General features: G+C 39.7%; 1 protein-coding gene across 2 annotated transcripts in view; it reads right to left on the bottom strand.

Annotated features, from left to right (window-relative positions):
- shq1 (SHQ1, H/ACA ribonucleoprotein assembly factor) overlaps positions 1-17,335 on the bottom strand; it is a 36,327-nt gene that overhangs the window by 13,015 nt on the left and 5,977 nt on the right. Inside the window, exons 6-10 of one of the 2 annotated variants that reach the window (XM_056751421.1) lie at positions 13,577-13,689; positions 13,169-13,269; positions 9,032-9,189; positions 7,810-7,863; positions 3,751-3,874 (exon numbers count right to left, since the gene is read on the bottom strand). In XM_056751421.1, the coding sequence (XP_056607399.1) occupies positions 3,751-3,874; positions 7,810-7,863; positions 9,032-9,189; positions 13,169-13,269; positions 13,577-13,689 (550 nt within the window). Of the gene's footprint in view, positions 1-3,750; positions 3,875-7,809; positions 7,864-9,031; positions 9,190-13,141; positions 13,270-13,576; positions 13,690-17,335 lie in introns of both variants that reach the window. The other variant, XM_056751420.1, reaches the window with a different exon arrangement.

The raw sequence follows: 17,335 nt of genomic DNA on the forward strand, positions 1-17,335 counted from the left end.
AAAACAAAAACATCCTAAAAAAACAAAGATAGATTTACATAAGCAGAAAAACTGCTTAAGATATTATATGAGATTTTTTTAAACCCCCCTAATCAAACCGTTCCTAATTTTCAGCATGAATCTCATCAAGATTACGATTTTTCTTTTAACAAGAAAAGTCAATTTGCCAAATTAAAAGTAATTTAACATTAATTCTCTCACAGCAAACCCTAATATATTCTGCCATTTTTCTTAACAAGTACGTTTACTTTGGTTTAAGGGTGTTTGTTTACTGAAAAACATGACAGAAATGCTGATTAAGAAATTGACTTTCGCTGGAGCAAACAGAGAGTTCTGTGCAGAGCAGATGCTTTTTAATCATTCAGGGAGATTAGTCCGTTTTACATTATAGCATCTGCCAGACGCAAAATACACCCACAAACATCTTAAGGGTGCTGCGTGGTGTTGATATTTGTTGTCACAACACCGTCTCCCAAATAACATGTAAAAATATCCCCTCCGTACGAGGGCTCAGTCGCGAACCGCAAAAAGGCCCGCAAGGCTTCTCGAGTCGCCCACAGAATAGCCTGGCAGCCGGCGCAGACATTCCGAGCGGCTCAGAAAACAAACAGTGCGCTCGCACCGAGGAAAGCCTTGCGCAAACATTTGGTTCCCATTTAAGCTGGAGCTCTCAGGCGAGGAAAACGCGAACGGCCTTCCAGCTTCGAGACATGCGAGAAAAACTCCAGGAACTCGAAGTGCCTTTTTTCATTCCCTGACCTTCGTCCATCTATAATTGAAGGGTTTTCTGCTTTTCTTTTGGGAGCGCTGAAGAAAAAAGCTTTGTGTTTTTCCGATGACCAGCTGAGGCACTTCTGCAGTGCATGCTGGGTTTGGATTGCACGTTGGGTCGGTTAATCACGTCCTGCAATCATGCGGCTCGGGGGAAAAAAGAAAAAGGAACTCGAGGAGGTCAGGACTGGAAAAAAGGGAATGGATGAGATACTGACAGGTTTCTGGTGACCAATCTGGAACCTGTTTCGCAACAGAACAGGTGACGCAGAGATGAACCGACTAGTTTTCAACCAATAAACTTATAAAGCCTGTTGTTCTCGAAGCACAATCTACATTTACTCACAATGCCGCTCCATCATCCCAGCCCTCCTCATTCTCCTCGAGGGCCGTCGGCTTCAGCAGCCGACTAAAGGATCTACCCACAAGCTGCCAGAGGGCTGTTCAAATATTTACCCCGGATAACATTTCCATCGCCGCTTTGCTCTCGTCGCATCATTAATGGGCTTGTTTTCCTACCACCTACAACAGTTTACTTTCACAGCCGCTTCAATGAAGTGCCTCAAATTAGAGTACGCACACATCAGATACACACCGCCGTTGCCGCTCCGCTGACAAATTAATTACGCAGCAGTCATGCACTGACAAGGCGGGCCGCTCTCGGAGGCGAGTTACGGAGTCCTTTAAAGGGGAGCCTTATTGCACGCAGGGTTCGGCGGTTGTAAATCTACAAATTGTAGACTCGAGCGAAATGTCACAGAGGCTCTGCGTGAAAACATAAGCAAGCGGCTCAGGGGGATGTTAACAAATGTCTACCTTGTATAAAAGAGTGTAAACTACTCTTAACGGTACAGACTTTTTTTTAACAAAGTGTGTCGGATCAGCATGTCCCTTTAAAAAGCAGAATCAAATTGAAATGAATTAATGAATTGCACGTAGAGACCAGAGACGTTTTTGGACAAGTAAAAAGGGTCCTTTGAGTGCTGTTCGCTTACGTTTATGGTCTTTCAATCATTTCAATGAGTTTAAAGTTGACTTCGTCCAAAATTTTTAATTCTTTCATTATTTTCTTACCGTCATGTCATTCCTTACCTGGATAACTTTCTTTTTACGCAGAACACAAAAGAAGATATTTTGAAGAACACCGATAACCAAACAACATTGATCTATTGACTTCCATTGTATAGACGCAAAACATGTCTCAAAATATCTTCTTTTGTGCTAGAATAAAGAGTCTTACAGGTTTTAAATGACTTGAGGGTGAATAAATGATGACAGAATCATTTTAAGGAAGCTTTTTTCCATCACAAGAAGCTTCCTGAACATCATATGAACCCGCTGCGATCGTTGTGTAAATGATAATCCTGAATCTCACAGGCCCTTTAACTGCAGTGCTAAAATCAACACGTGCCGGATGATCTTCCCACACCTGAAACGTGTTTACCCTGCGCTTCTGCCTCTCCTACAGATGGCTTGTTTGATTTAAAGGTTGCTCCTCCGTCTGCAATATCAAAGCCGGCAGAGTCTGCTCCTCAGAATCTGATTCCTTCAGAAGTAAAGAGACGACTCTCTCGGCTTCCCTCCATCTCAACCTGCCTCCCACTCAACAGATAAAACACACGAGACATGACCAATCTGTTGACTTTCCTGTCATGGGGAACGTATTTTACCGCAGCACCCCGCTGTTCAGGGGAGATTGCTGATTGTTGTGTGAAAGTCGGTCCTGTGTGTCAACAGCTTTGTCTACTGTGGATAAATATGGGTAATGACAAGCTCCACCTCTCATTAACCCCTTAAAGGTAAAATAATAAGCTACTAACAAGCAGAAAAAGGGGGCGGAACTCAATTGAATTGATAGGATGCGATGCATGAAAGCGAATCTGCAGATGGTAATAGTCATCCTATTACCCTCCTGAAGCATAGCAGGCACTCGATTTTAAGGACACTCTCCAAGTCAAGAGCATCTCCATATATGCCAATATTAATGCTTATTTAGTACTCAACTGCTATTATTGCTGTAATTTTTTATTTATTTTTGTTTTACTGTTTTACAAAGTAGCGTAAAACAATGGCCAAATAGTTATACTTTTATTTAGTAAAGCAGCATTAATGTTGCAATCACTAATAAAAAACTTTTTTGAGCAAGGTTGAGTGAGTACGTCAAAAATCAGTGTTCAAAACGGTCTCCTTTATTTAGCCCAAATTTGCACCAGGAAGTGCATAATAATTTTAAAATGCAAAAGTTACAGATTGCAGCATAAAAAATGAATTTAATCATCTGCCAAAATATACAAGTATTTCAAATATATATAAAAATTATATAAAAGTTTGAATGGAAAATGAATAGACATTTTTTCTTATAGAGTAACACACACTGATAAATCATTTACAATAAGACCAGTAATGAAAGTAAAAAGGGACAATTATGAGTTCACGCTCATGTTAATTTTTAACATTAAATGGACTGTTCAACCATAATTAATAATTCTGTCTTCATTTACTCACCCTCGAGTTGTCCCAAATTTATGTAGATTTCTTTGTTCTGATGAACACAGAGAAAGATATTTGAAAGAATGATTGTAACCAAACATTGGCCAAGCATTTGCTTTCCTACATTCTTCAAAACATCTTCTTTTGTGTTCAACAGAACAAAGAAATGTATACAGATTTGGAACAACTTGAGGTGAAAAAAATAAAGATGAATTTTCATTTTTGGGTGAACTGTTCTTTAAATAGTCTCATTGACAATATCTTAAATACATCTAAACTGTACGATTTCAGGAAACCAGCGTCCACGGATACCTGGAACTAAAAGAGATCTGCTTGCCTTTAATGCAACAGCAGCAGGGCTTCTCATAATGAGGGAAAAGCACCACAGGGTTTGTAGGGTGAGGAGGAGGTCAGGAGTTTAGTCCTGACCCTTGACCTCACTCTTGGTGGCCTGGAAAGACTGGTCTGGTCTGGAGAGATAAAACTCACCGGATTGAAAAATGCAGGCCGCATCCTTCACTGCTCTTGTGATCAGAGAGAAATGACGATAGAGAGGGTAACACAAAGATCTTCTGCCGAAAGACACCAGCACGTCTTGTAGCGACTGATAAGTCTGTAATAAACACACATATCATATTAACAAACATCATCGTTTTTTACCGTTTTACCGTTCAGAATAAAGGGATTTCAATCCCATAACCTTCTACACGCAACTTGCACACAATGTTAACAAAACATTTCGGCAGATACTTTTATCCAAAGTGACTCATTTAAGAAATACATTTTTATCAGTCTGCATGTTTCCTGGACTCAAGCCCAAAACACAATGTTTAACAACCTAAGCATTAAGAAAACTATTGTCTATATATTAATGTTTTATTAGTGAGAACCAAATATCCAATATTTAATCGTTTCCCGTCTGCAACTGGTTCAAAACGCGGCAGCTCGAGTTCTTACACGTACAAAAAAGTATGAGCATATAACCCCGGTTCTGTCAACCTTGCACTGGTTACCTATAAAGCATCGCATTAACTTTAAGATCTTGCTTATTACCTATAAAGCCCTACATGGTCTAGCGCCGCAGTATTTGAATGAACTTCTATTGTATTACAGACCACCACGTACATTACGCTCTAAGGGGTCCTGTCAGTTGGTAATACCTAGAATTTCAAAATCAAGTGCAGGTGGTAGATCCTTTTCTTATCTAGCGCCTAAACTTTGGAATATTCTTCCCTGCACGGTCCGGGAGGCAGACACACTCTGTCAGTTTAAATCTAGACTAAAGACTCATCTTTTTAATCTTGCATACACTACACCTCCATAATATTAATCCTCAGAGGATTTAGGCTGCATTATTTAGATCAACCGGAACCAGGAACACATCCAACAACAAATGATGTACTTGTTGCATCAAAGAGTGCAGAACAGTACTCTACTCTCAGCCAGTCTTGTCTCTTTGTTCCAAGGTTACCGCAGGATGCAGTTCATGCCCAGACCTGATGGCAGAGCTGAGAATGGGAAGCGGTGACCTGACAAGTGCTAAGAGGATAGAGCTGGATAAAGGACGCGACAACTTTGTTTTTTTCTACAACATTTCAAATGCTATTAGATTGTTAATGATAATCTTTAATTTTTATATTTTTATTAAGCCTTGTTGTGCAAGCACTGATGAGCTTGTGCAGAGGCAGCAGCTTTTGCCAGAGGGGAACTGGAATCCCCTGGTTGGGCCTGGGTTCCCCTGAGGTTTTTTTTCTCGATGGGAGTTTTGGGTTCCTCACCACCGTTTGCATATTGTTTTGCACTATCTGCCTGGCCGGGGGGGCTGCTTTAGAATTCATACTTGTATTAAATGTGTCTCATGTACAGCTGCTTTGTAACAATGAAAATTGTAAAAAGCGCTATATAAATAAAGTTGAGTTGAGTTGAGTTGAGTTGACATGTTTTAACGCATTGCCAAACCTGTATGCACACACGCGGTCTGTAAATTGCTCCAAATCTGTCTATGCATATTACATCAATCATTTTTAACTCCACTCGTAATTACAGTAATTTGCTCTAATTATCCCCATCGACTTCGCATTTTATTAGAAGGGTAAATACTAGGTCAACTTTTTACACCTTGGCAAATGGCGCGCTTAATTGTAAGCCGCGTTTAATCGAGGGCCTCCGAGTTCTTTGCGGCCCAGACAAGCGCTTTGGGGAAAGAAAACATGTCTTTCTTTCCTCTCGTTGTGTTTTCCACCCTCCCACAGGCCCCTCCCCTCCGCTTTCTCTCAGCAGCTTGTTAAGAGAGCACCCGGAGTCATTCGAGCATCTCATCACAGCTCATGCACTCCCCCAGGCTATTAAAGACTGGTGTAAATAAGCCTACTTGAAGGGGGGGCGGCTCTGGGATGCTGGTCGGTAGGGGGTTTACAGCGGTTAGGCTGAACAGAGGAGAGAGAGGCGGGAGAGCAGAATGAAAGAGAGAGAAAATGAGGGTGTCGAGGATAAATTCGATTTGCATTTCCTGGAGGAAATAAGAGCAATAAAAGGGAAAAAATGTTTTAGGTTAGACAAGGTTTTGGTTCTGTATATACATACAACGGCGAATTGGAGGTGCCGTGAACACAAAGCACAACATTGAACTGCGAAAACACAACAAGTTAATTAGTATGCGTGTCTTGTTTATTAGGTAAAAAAATCGAAACATTTTCTAAACATAATAAATAAGAGTTTACAACACATAAAGCTGGAGTGAAAGAAAAATTAAGAGACTTCTTCAAATTTATTTTCAGCCAAATTTACTATTTATAGTTATGCGTTTATGTAAAATTAACATTTAAGTTTCTCGCAAATTCAAAATGAAATTTTGCATTTTGTGCGGAATTTTACATTTTAGATTTAAAGATGAATTTATGATTGAATAAAGGTCATTTCACATCAAGTCCAAAATTTGAGTCTGAAATGTTTGCAAGTTGAACAATAAATACGACCTTCTGTGTGTCAATTTCGTTTAGACGCTGCCTACAACATTTTGTCCGTCAAAACATCCGTAACACGTGTGATTTTCCGTGTTTTTCGCATCCGTAGCAAGCATTTTGAGATTTGTTTTGACCATTCAGAGCCACTGAAATACTGGAGTTTCACGGGAGAAATAACAAAACGGATGAATGGCGGCAGATGGGCATGAAAAACGTGAAACTCTCGCCCGAAACGGGACTGTTGACAGGTTTGCAATTCAGGCAGAGTGTGAGTACATTGTAATTTACCTGGTTAATTCAATTCTTAAAACAAGAGAAAAATGATTTCCCTATGGAGTATAGAAAATTAACACAATAAACAAATTTAGTTTTATCATCTTCCTTTTGTTTCTCAGAAAAATGTATCATTCAGCGTTAAAGTGGCAACTCTTCACATCAAAACTCTTACGTTAACATTAACATGTATACATTTAGCAAACTCTTTCATTCAAAGTGATGTTCAAGAAACACAAGAATGTGTTACCCGAGATTCGAACCCATGACATAAACAGTGCTAACCCAATGCTCTACCAATTGAGCTACAGGAACAATATTGAGAAATATCAATATAGTGCTGCCTTTAAAGAACTGTGAAGGCAAACAGTGAGACAATGAGGGGGCAGAGAGTGTTGTGTGTGCGCGTGTTGAGAGCACACAGTTGGAGGATGTCATTACCACCCGTCCATTATCAGTATTACAGTGAAGTGCTGGCTCTCAGCGTGCTGAGCTAGAAGAGGTGTTGGGTTACTCGCCCTCATTGTCACACGCGGCGTGAAAATGTGGAGGATTAGGGACCGCCACCACCTCAGGAGCCAGGATGCACGCACACACAAAAGTTAGCGCCTCTCGCTGTAACCACGCGCTATTAGTTTCAATCCAAATCTGCGCCCCTTGTTTCTCAAAATTTGGCAGAGGATGATGGAGTATGATGCAGAGGATTAAAGGGATAGTTCACCCAAACATAAAACCTTTCATTCAAAACCTGTACAAGAATATTTCTTCATTGGAAAACTAAAGAGGATATTTTTTTAAATATCTCAGTGGTAATGTGTCCATACAATTTAAGTCAATGGAGTTCAATGTTGTTCGGTTACTTATGTTCATTAAAATGTCTTTTGTGTCAGTCATAAAGATCTGGAATGACAAGAAGGTGAGTAAACAGCCCCCTTTAAAAATGCCAACCAACAAAAAACTTCAGGATCACGACCTACCGTTATAAATCAGGCTTTGCACAGTTTGGGGCCTCTGACCTAGAACCTGATCTAGGATCAGGTTTTCGTCCATCCATCTTAGTTGCAATTCAAGGAGTACCGAGTCTGAGATGTTTTATGAGCACGGTTTATTGAGCAAAAGTGCTGATCTTGTATCAGATTTTATCTCGATGAACACTATCGTATGAATGCGGGATATGTTAACACATCTGAATATCAGCATTCATGTGGGCTTCTTCAGTTAAGATCTTGTTTACGGTTGTTTGCTCATTCAATCACTGAGGTGTGCAGTAAAAACATGTTTTTTTTGTTTCACTGTTGGATTATTCACATACCTCAAGCCAACTGAGAGTACCGCTGAGCTTCCTGATGGTCCAAGCTGACTCTACCTGCCGTACACAAAAGCATCAGTCAACACAGAAATCAAAGTACACAACACAATAGTACGTCACAGATATCAATCGACACACCATCAAAGTTGTTATAGTTTACAAAAACTGTTAAAAAAATTATGTTAAAATAGCTCACCTTCACAATAATTCATTCATCATTTATACACCCTTTATTCTGCAGAACACAAAAAAAGATACTTTGAAAAATGTTAGTAACAGAAAAACGTGGGTCCCCATAGACTTGAATTGGGTTTGTGTCCACAATAGAAGTCAATGGGGACCAATAGTTTTTGGTTACAAACATTTTTCAAAATATCTTCTTTTGTGTTTTGCAGCAGAAAATCACACAGGTGTAAACTGACAAAGGGTGAGTAAATAATGACAGAAATTTTCATTTTGAAGGTGAACAGTTTCTTTAAATAATATTTAGGTACCTATTATATTTAAAGAACATAAGCTAAAAAAGTAATTGTGCATTAAAAAAACGTAATTAACAAAAAATAAACGAAACTTAACTTAAACAAAAATGAATTATAGCATAAATAATGAATATATTTATATATAAATACATTAATAATATATAACTATGGCCATATAAAAATAATAATAATATAGAGTTAAATTGTAAACATTTAATTAAAAAAATTAACAGGAAAACTACAATATAAAATATGATCTAATTGAAAATATGAATAAAACAACAATAAATCTGATGGTCAAATGTCATATATACACTGACAAGGAGAAAATCTGACTGACAGACACGGTGTCACAGCATGTGTGCTAACCACTAGACCACGGCTCAAATGAAAGGTAGAATTTCAGATTTAAATTATTATTTATTTAAGAATGTTTCTTAGGTTTCCAAAATATTGTATCACAGATTTTCACTCCATGTAAAATATACTCAAAGCCACGAGCCTGGCCACAAACCCAACTGACACCTTCACCATCACTTACAGTATACCATTACAGCGCTATGACTTCAAAAGCAATGTTTAATAACTAAAAACTTGTGAAAGCACTATTTTTTTGTACTTATGTTATAACTACTAGCATGTGCAGTTTCTTTCCACAAAGAAGGTCTGGAAAGCGTTAAAGGAACGTATAAACTTCCTGGAACTTACAACCAGGACACATCTGCGGCAGACAAACACCCACTTACGTTGTGTTCGCCCTCCGTAGTGCGCACATCATATATGTACGCGAGTATGATGTCCACCAAACTGAGCCAAACGTGAAAGCGTGCTTTCTTATCCAGCAGGTATGAACGGTTGGTGAACTTCCTCATCTGCTCCTTTTCTTCCCCTGTGAAAGTAACGGCTACAAAAAGAGAAAGAGAGAGACTCGTAACGTTGTTTATCGACTTTCTTTATCTTCTAATATCGCAGGGAGGTATAGTCAATGCCAATCTCTCCCCGAAAAACAAGTTAAACTCAGAGCTCCAGCAGGGTGTGATTGATGCCTGTGATCCGCTGTGAGCTTACGAAAACAAAAAGAAAAAAGAAAAGTTTGACGCAATTATTTTTAAATCAGAGCTGGAGATGAGACATGAAAAACGTTTTGAAGCATGCGAGTGGAGTTACCGCACGAGATAAGCAAAGTAACCCAGTTTGATTGAAGCCCTAAACTGTCTTGATAATGCACCGGGGAGGAAGGAGATGCATAGAGCGACAGAAAAAAAGAAAGTGAAATGGACCAGTCAGCATTTTGGTAGCTGCTGAAATTGATCCCCTGGTTCCTGCACTACCCCTGACAGAGCCCCTCACGTGCACGCTGGCTTGTCCATACACACGTGCACTTTAATGTGAACGTCTCAAAACTTGCAAGCACTAATAGAGGTTGAGTTCTGCTTCTCCTGTGAGCTGCTGGATTCCAGGGACGTGACGACTGAATAACTCCCCCCTTTTTGACTCTCTCCACCTGACTTGCCCTTTAACACGGCTGTTTCAGCCTGGCAGGAAGCACAGACCCCTGGGAGACCAAAACCAGGAGCCGGGAGTGTGGGGGAGGGAGAGTTCAGCTCGGGGTTCACAGTACACACAAAAACAAAACAGCGTTGAGTGTGTATTTTCAAGGAGGTTTTTGTGTGTTTGTTTTGTTTTGTTTAGCTTAGATATTTATCAGAAAAAAGGAAATACACTGGCATCCAGACCACTGACAGCGTTTGTGGCGGAGTGAAACGGGGGGAGTTGAATAATGAAGTGTGTGTACGTACATAAACTGAAACGGTGAAGATGTCCACGGGGACAGAAAGCGTGAAGTTCCTCGATACACACGGGAACACAAGCACACTCGCATAAATACACAAAACAAAGGAGAGACGAGAAGGAAGAGCCAGCTAGGGCTGTTTCGGCTGGTGTGTACAAAAACTCTACATAATGCGAAAAATAGACCATTACTTATTTTAAAGTTCTGGGACATTGTGTTGTATCTGTCAAAGTAATTGATAACATTCCAATCTCAAAACCAACAATTTTGAATAAGAACTGCCTGTAAAAACCTGTTTTTTGTGTTTTACAGTTGTTACATAAAATAACATCCTACATAATGCACAACATTCAGTGAAAATATAATATTGTTAATATTGACTAAGTAATGCCATGTCAAACATTGAAATTACAGTGGAAAATAAAATGGCAGAAATCAAACTTTGATGCTCATCTCACAATTAGATTATGAACTCGATGGTTTTGGGAACAGTAGATGGACTGGGACCACTGTTTTTTAAAGGTCTCAGATCTAGCAGCCTCTAAAACAGCGAATATCATTGTTCATTGTTGTTTACTAAATATTTTTTATTATGTGAAATCGTGATCTGGCCTCGGGGGACAAATTGGCCAGAAGGTGTCTAAAAGGCCAGCTGGCGATTTATCACAGTGTCGTGTCCTTTGAATATCCTGAAAATGTGCATGTTAAAGTGTTGCCACAGATGACAGTCATTATTCATTAAAAGCTATGCATTTTTCTAAATAGAGCTATTTGTAAACTGTGCCAAAAAAGAGGTTTTCACCACGCCCTCTTTGTTATATCTAAATATGATCAAAACCCAAAGAGGAAAACCATAATTAATTTGAATGGCTTTACAAGCCGGATACAGACAGGAAAGAGACAATTTGGCAGCGACTTTCAGCAGCATGCATTTCAACCAGACTCTTCAGAATGGCCGTCCTGAAATTAGTGGAAATGAATCTGTTCTACGAATCCAGGGTACAAAATACAGAAGTGTAACAAAGCAGTGCCAGTATAGCTCAACAACACATCGACCGATTGACTGACTGATGTGTACTGACATCAAAGACAGAAAGCCGTTTTGAAACACACACACATAGAGGTATTGAATAATCTCCATCTCTTTCTGTATCTATATCTATTTCACTCAATCTTCTCTTCTGTGCTTGGAGCAGCTGTTTAACCTCCCTCCAGTAACGTATGGTAGCTGCTCAGAGTAATTTCCTCATTCTGTAATCGGGCACTGAGGAATTAGCAGACGTCACAGTGATAAAGAGCACGTTGGTGTGGATGCTCGTGCATGTATCACACTTGTCTCTTACACATACCCACATTAATAACAAAACACTTTTCCGTGTGTCTGATTAGCTTCTTAGTTTTTCAAATAAAATGGATCTATTTACAACAAAAACATAAACATATACAGTAGATGGACAGAAAGAGACAGACAAGACTATTCAATTACAATGAATTTAGTTACAGAATTAGACAGATAGAAAGACAAGAATAAAAAAGACAGATGGAGGTAGACAGACAGATAGAAGGAGACAGACAGGCAGGAAAAGGGATAAGAAGAGATAGACAGGCAAAATCAGACAGACAGATGGGGACTGATGGACAGACAGGAAGAAAGAGTCATATAGGGACAGACAAGAAGAGACAGACAGAGGGGGGAGATGGACAGACAGACAAGAAGAGACAGACAGAGGGGGGGAGATGGACAGACAGACAAGAAGAGACAGACAGAGGGGGGCAGATGGACAGACAGACAAGAAGAGACAGACAGAGGGGGGAGATGGACAGACCGACAAGAAGTGACAGAGAGAGGGGGGAGATGGACAGACAGACAAGAAAAGACAGACAGAGGGGGGAGATGGACAGACAGACAAGAAGTGATAGACAGAGGGGGGAGATGGACAGACAGACAAGAAGAGACAGACAGAGAGGGACAGATGGACAGGCAAACAAGAAGAAAGAGACTGACAAAGACAGATAGACAGACAGACGAGACAGACAAACAGGGACAGATAAACAAAAACACACAGACAGATAGACATGAGGAGACAGACAGATAGATAGTCAGACAGACAAGAAGAGACTGACAGACAGAAAAAGGCAGGCAGACAGACAGACATAGATGGACCGACCGGCAAACAAGAAGAGAAAGACATATGAGGGACAGGAAGATACAGACAGACAGGCAGACTGAGACAGACAAACAAGAAGGGACGGGTATAAACAGACAGACAGGCAAAGGGATAAGAAGAGAGACTGACAGACAAGAAGAGACAGATAGGGATAGATAGGCAGACAGAAAGACATGGATGGACAGATAGAGACAAACAAAAAAGACAATAAAGAGACAGACCGATAGAAAGAGGCAGACAGACAGAAAAATGGACAAGAGACAGACTGACAAGAAGAGAGACATCGATTGGGACAGATAGAAAGAATGAGCCATATAGACAGAGACTGAACGACAGACAAAAGAAAGACAGAGAAGCAGACAAATAAACGACAGAAAGATAAAGAGAAAGGCAGATATAGAAAGATAGAAAAAAAAGAACAGACCATCTGTGGGCTCATCATGACTGGCCTGTGAGGTGTTTCGTGCCTCGCTGACTAAACTAACTCTGTGAATCACACACAACCTCTCATTGTGACTCAGCACTTATAACACAACTGACAAATTCTTATACATCACCAAAACTCCACACAACTATTAATAAAGCTTAGAGTTTCAAATAAATTATAAATACATCCAATACGCAACCCAATAACCCCACACAATGCCGCTTTTCCAACACATTGGTTCCTGAAAGACCAGTTTCCAGCAAAGGTTTGCCATCTGCTGGCAGACATCGGTAAACTGCACGTCGAAAAACAAACCAGCTTAGACTGCAGATGTGCCGACCTCAGTTCACCCTGACCCACTTCTCCATCATCCATCCCCACCGAGACATCAGGAAAAAGCATTTATAATGCACAGTAAATACATTTGGAGAATTTAAGAAATGTAATGTAATTAATAATTCAAAAATACCATGTTTAAGATCTGAAAAATTCTCACAGGTATCCGAGTCTTCTGATTGGCCCACGTCCCGTTCTCTCCACCACGGCTTAAACTTCAGTATGGTGTCTATCGTCTCTTTGTCATCATATAGACCAACACTAAATCAATCAAATGAAGCTGTCATCAATCATCAGTCTCCTGAATGAATACTAGAACACTATTTTTAAAAGGATCAAGTAAATATATGAATTATTTGTGTAGATTTCTTTTTGAAAGCCAAATTTCTATACAGACATGCACATAGTATTGGCTACTTCAACATTTCTTCCATCATCATCAGATTTGTTTTTAGTTAAAATCATTTTGAATAACAACTCAAAAACTTTTATTCACTTTAAAATCATTCGTGACAGCTAGCCCTACTTTTATGGCATTTCTCATATTTTTATATAGCCGCAGACTTACAAGTAGTGGTCAGTACAAAATATTGTGGTCTCTGTGTTTAGTCGTCCAGATCTCCTGAGTTCAGGAGCGGTGTTGTCCGGATTGTCCAGATCAATAACCTCACTCAATTCCTCCTGTTAACATAGAGCAAAACACCGGAGAGTTAAACTGAACACACAAGACTGTCTATAAAACAATTGACATGGCCCCAAATCTTTTAAACATTTCATTGACAGTGTAGTAATGCATTCAAGTACTGAGTAATATCTGAGTATATAGGAAAATCTACTTTCTGAAGGATTAGGGTTTGGTTTCAGTGTTAATTGTAGGGATGCACCGAATGTTCGGCAACCGAAATTAAGTAATAAGTAAAAAGGCCGAATAAATTTTGCCGAACAATGACGTTTTTAATGACACGATCAAATAGTAACCCGCGTAGAGTGAGAGGCGCGCGCTTTATGCAGCAAACATGTCAGCAGTGTGGAAGCACTTTAAAGTGTCAGAGAAAGAGGCAAAAACGGCCGTTTGCAGACACTGTTCTGCTGAATTGTCCAGAGGGGGTGCATCTGCAAAAACGTACAGCACTTCAAGTTTAATTTATCACTTAAAATCAAGACACCCCGAACATCATGCAGAGTACGAGAAAGACACGGCGGCGGCTACGGCAACAGCAGCAGCGAAAAGGAAAGTAGCTCCCCCCAGTCCTAGAACACCCACTCCATCTGTGGCTGACTTCTTAGAAAAGGCAAAAAAGTTTGCCAATGACTAAAGGTATTACTAAAAGGATAATGGAATTCATCGCATTGGATGATCAACCATTCTCTGTTGTAGAGGATGTTGGATTTCGCAGGCTTATAGACCATATTGAGCCCCGTTACACCATCCCTAGTAGACGGTATTTCTCAGACGTGTGCTTACCTGAGATGTATAACGTCGTTTCAACTCACGTCCATGAGCTCTTGGCTACAGACATTGCAGCCCTCAGCTTCATGACTGATATTTGGAGCTCGGATGTGAGCCCCACCAGTATGCTGAGTTTAACTGCGCAGTGGATCGACACAGATTTCAAGCTACAAAAGATTGTGCTTCACTCACAAGAGTTTAGAGGGTCCCATACAGCTGTAGCCATATCCGAGGCGTTCGCCAACATGTTTGACACTTGGCGTATCGACCGATCTAAAGTGCATGCGGTAGTCAGTGACAACGCAAGAAATATGGCTAAAGCCATGGAAGATAGCGATCTGAAAGGCATACGGTGTATGGCACACACAATTCAACTGGCGGTCAACGAGGGATTGTTGAGTCAGCGCAGTATAGCAGATGTGATAGCGATAGGCAGGAAAATTGTTGGCCATTTTAAACATTCACCACTTGCCTATGCGCGCCTACAATCTATCCAAGAACAGTTCGGAATGCCACAAAAACGTTTCCAACAGGATGTGAGCACAAGGTGGAACAGTACATATTATATGCTGGAAAGCCTTTTTGCGCAAAAGCGAGTCTTGGCTACATACATAGCAGATCATGACCTGCCCGCGACATTCACCGCATACCAGTGGGTGTTAATCTAGAACGTTCTCTCTCTTCTCGCCCCCTTTGAGCAGATAACAAAAGAGATAAGCTCATCTGATGCATCTGTGGCAGACGTCATACTCTTACTTGCAGCACTAAAGCGTCTTTTAAACAAAGAGGCTGAAATAGACCACGGAGTGAAAACAACTAAAAGTGCGCTCTTAGAAGCTGTCAGCACACGATTTAGTCAGGCGGACTCAGAACCCCTGTACTGCATCGCGACTGTGCTTGATCCACGATATAAAGATCATTACTTGGATGTGGGGAAAAAGCTGCGCACACGAGAAATGATCCAGGCCGAGTTGGATTTGGGAAAGCCGCTAGGTGATGGAGACGGTCAGGTGATGCACAGCGCAGGAGATGAAAACAGCGCAGAGAGTAAACGCGCTCGTACTACAGATGAGCCGCGCACAGTCTCGCTGTCTGACATGTTCGATGAGATCCTCCAAGAGAATAACCCATTTGCAAGACAGAGGACAAGCTCAACCGCTCAACAGTTAGATGGTTATCTCTCAGAAGTCCCCATCCCCAGGAGCAATAACCCTCTCGAATTTTGGAGGACCAATCAAGGCCGCTTTCCCGACCTGGCGCAGATGGCACGCAGGTAGGCTACTCGTATGGGAAATTAATTTAAGATTTTATTTATATTTTGGATTATGGTAACACTTTATATTTCTATTTTTTTTTAACATTAACTAACAATGAAAAACTCTTATTAAAAGCATTTATTAATCTTAATGTTAACATTTACTAATACAGTATTAAAATTAAGTATCACATTTTTAATTTTTGAATTATAAAGTATCAAAAGTGGTAGGCCTATTTGTTAAAATTGTTAATGCACTTATACTAACATGAACTAAATATTTTTTATTATCTTACATTAACGAAGATTAATAAATACCATAACAAATGTATTGCTAATTGTTAGTTAAAGCAATAATGTTAACAAAAGGAAACATTGTAAAGTGTTACTACCTATATTTTATATTATGTATTTTGTGAAAATTTTACTATTTTCAGTGTAGTAAAATAGTATGCCTACACTGGGTTTCAACCATTTCATTATCTTGAAGACATTTTTCGTTTTGAAATGAGCAACTGTCAGAAAACTGCAATAAAAATGTCAACTATTCTGCAGGTACTTGTCTGCTCCATGCACAAGCACCGACAGCGAGAGACTGTTTAGTGCTGCATCTCATGTCATCGATGAGAAGAGGAACCGACTTTCATGTGAGAAAGCAGAGAAGCTACTTTTCATAAAGAAGAACCTGCCACTTTTCCTGAAGAAGTAGGCTAAGTAGGCTTATGTCTAGGACAGTTATTTATTTGTTGTGGGTTCATCCACATTTTTTGCACTATTCAATGCACATTTGTTGTTGTAGACATACAGAGTTACATTCTTTCAGCAGTCAGTTATAGGCCTAACATAGGCTATTCAAGAAGGGGGGCTTCAAAGATGGCCAAATAAAAATATATATTTTTTTATTTTACTAATTTATTTATTTTAAGTTATATTGTGCTTTGTTTGTATAATATCTGCTGGAATGTTAAAAAAATGTTCAGTGTTAAATAAATATTTTGAAATTATATTTTTGTTATTTGATTTATTTCTCTGAAAAGCAACACAAAATAGTAAAAAGCTAATTTTTACCATTTAATTATTGTAATGGTGAAAAAATTGGCAAAATAAATGGAAAAAATGCGAAACACCGCGTTCGGTATTCGGCCTTCGGCCAAGCATTTCATTATTATTCGGCTTCGGCTTCGGCCAAGAATTTCATTTCGGTGCATCCCTAGTTAATTGCATGCAATTATGCACAATGCAGAAATATGCATTCAGTGGATCCGGAAGGTATTCACAGCGCTTCACTTTTTCCACATTTTGATATGTTACAGCCTTATTCCAAAATGGATTCAATTAATTATTTTCAAAACCCCATAATGACAATGTGACTCTCCCCATCCAACCTGATGGAGCTAGAGAGGTCCTGCAAAGAAGAACGGGAGAAACCGGCCAAAAATAGGTGTCACAAGCTTGTAGCATCATTCTCTAAAAGACTTGAGGCTGTAATTGAGGCCAAAGGTGCTTCAACAAGTATTGAGAATTTTTTTTTTTGCTTTTTTCGTTTATATTTTTTGTAAATTTGCAAACATTTCAAACAAACTTCTTTCACGTTGTCATTATGGGGTATTGTTTGTAGAATT

The sequence above is a fragment of the Triplophysa dalaica genome, chromosome 6, assembly GCF_015846415.1.
Source record: "Triplophysa dalaica isolate WHDGS20190420 chromosome 6, ASM1584641v1, whole genome shotgun sequence".
NCBI classification, from domain to species: Eukaryota; Metazoa; Chordata; class Actinopteri; order Cypriniformes; family Nemacheilidae; genus Triplophysa; species Triplophysa dalaica.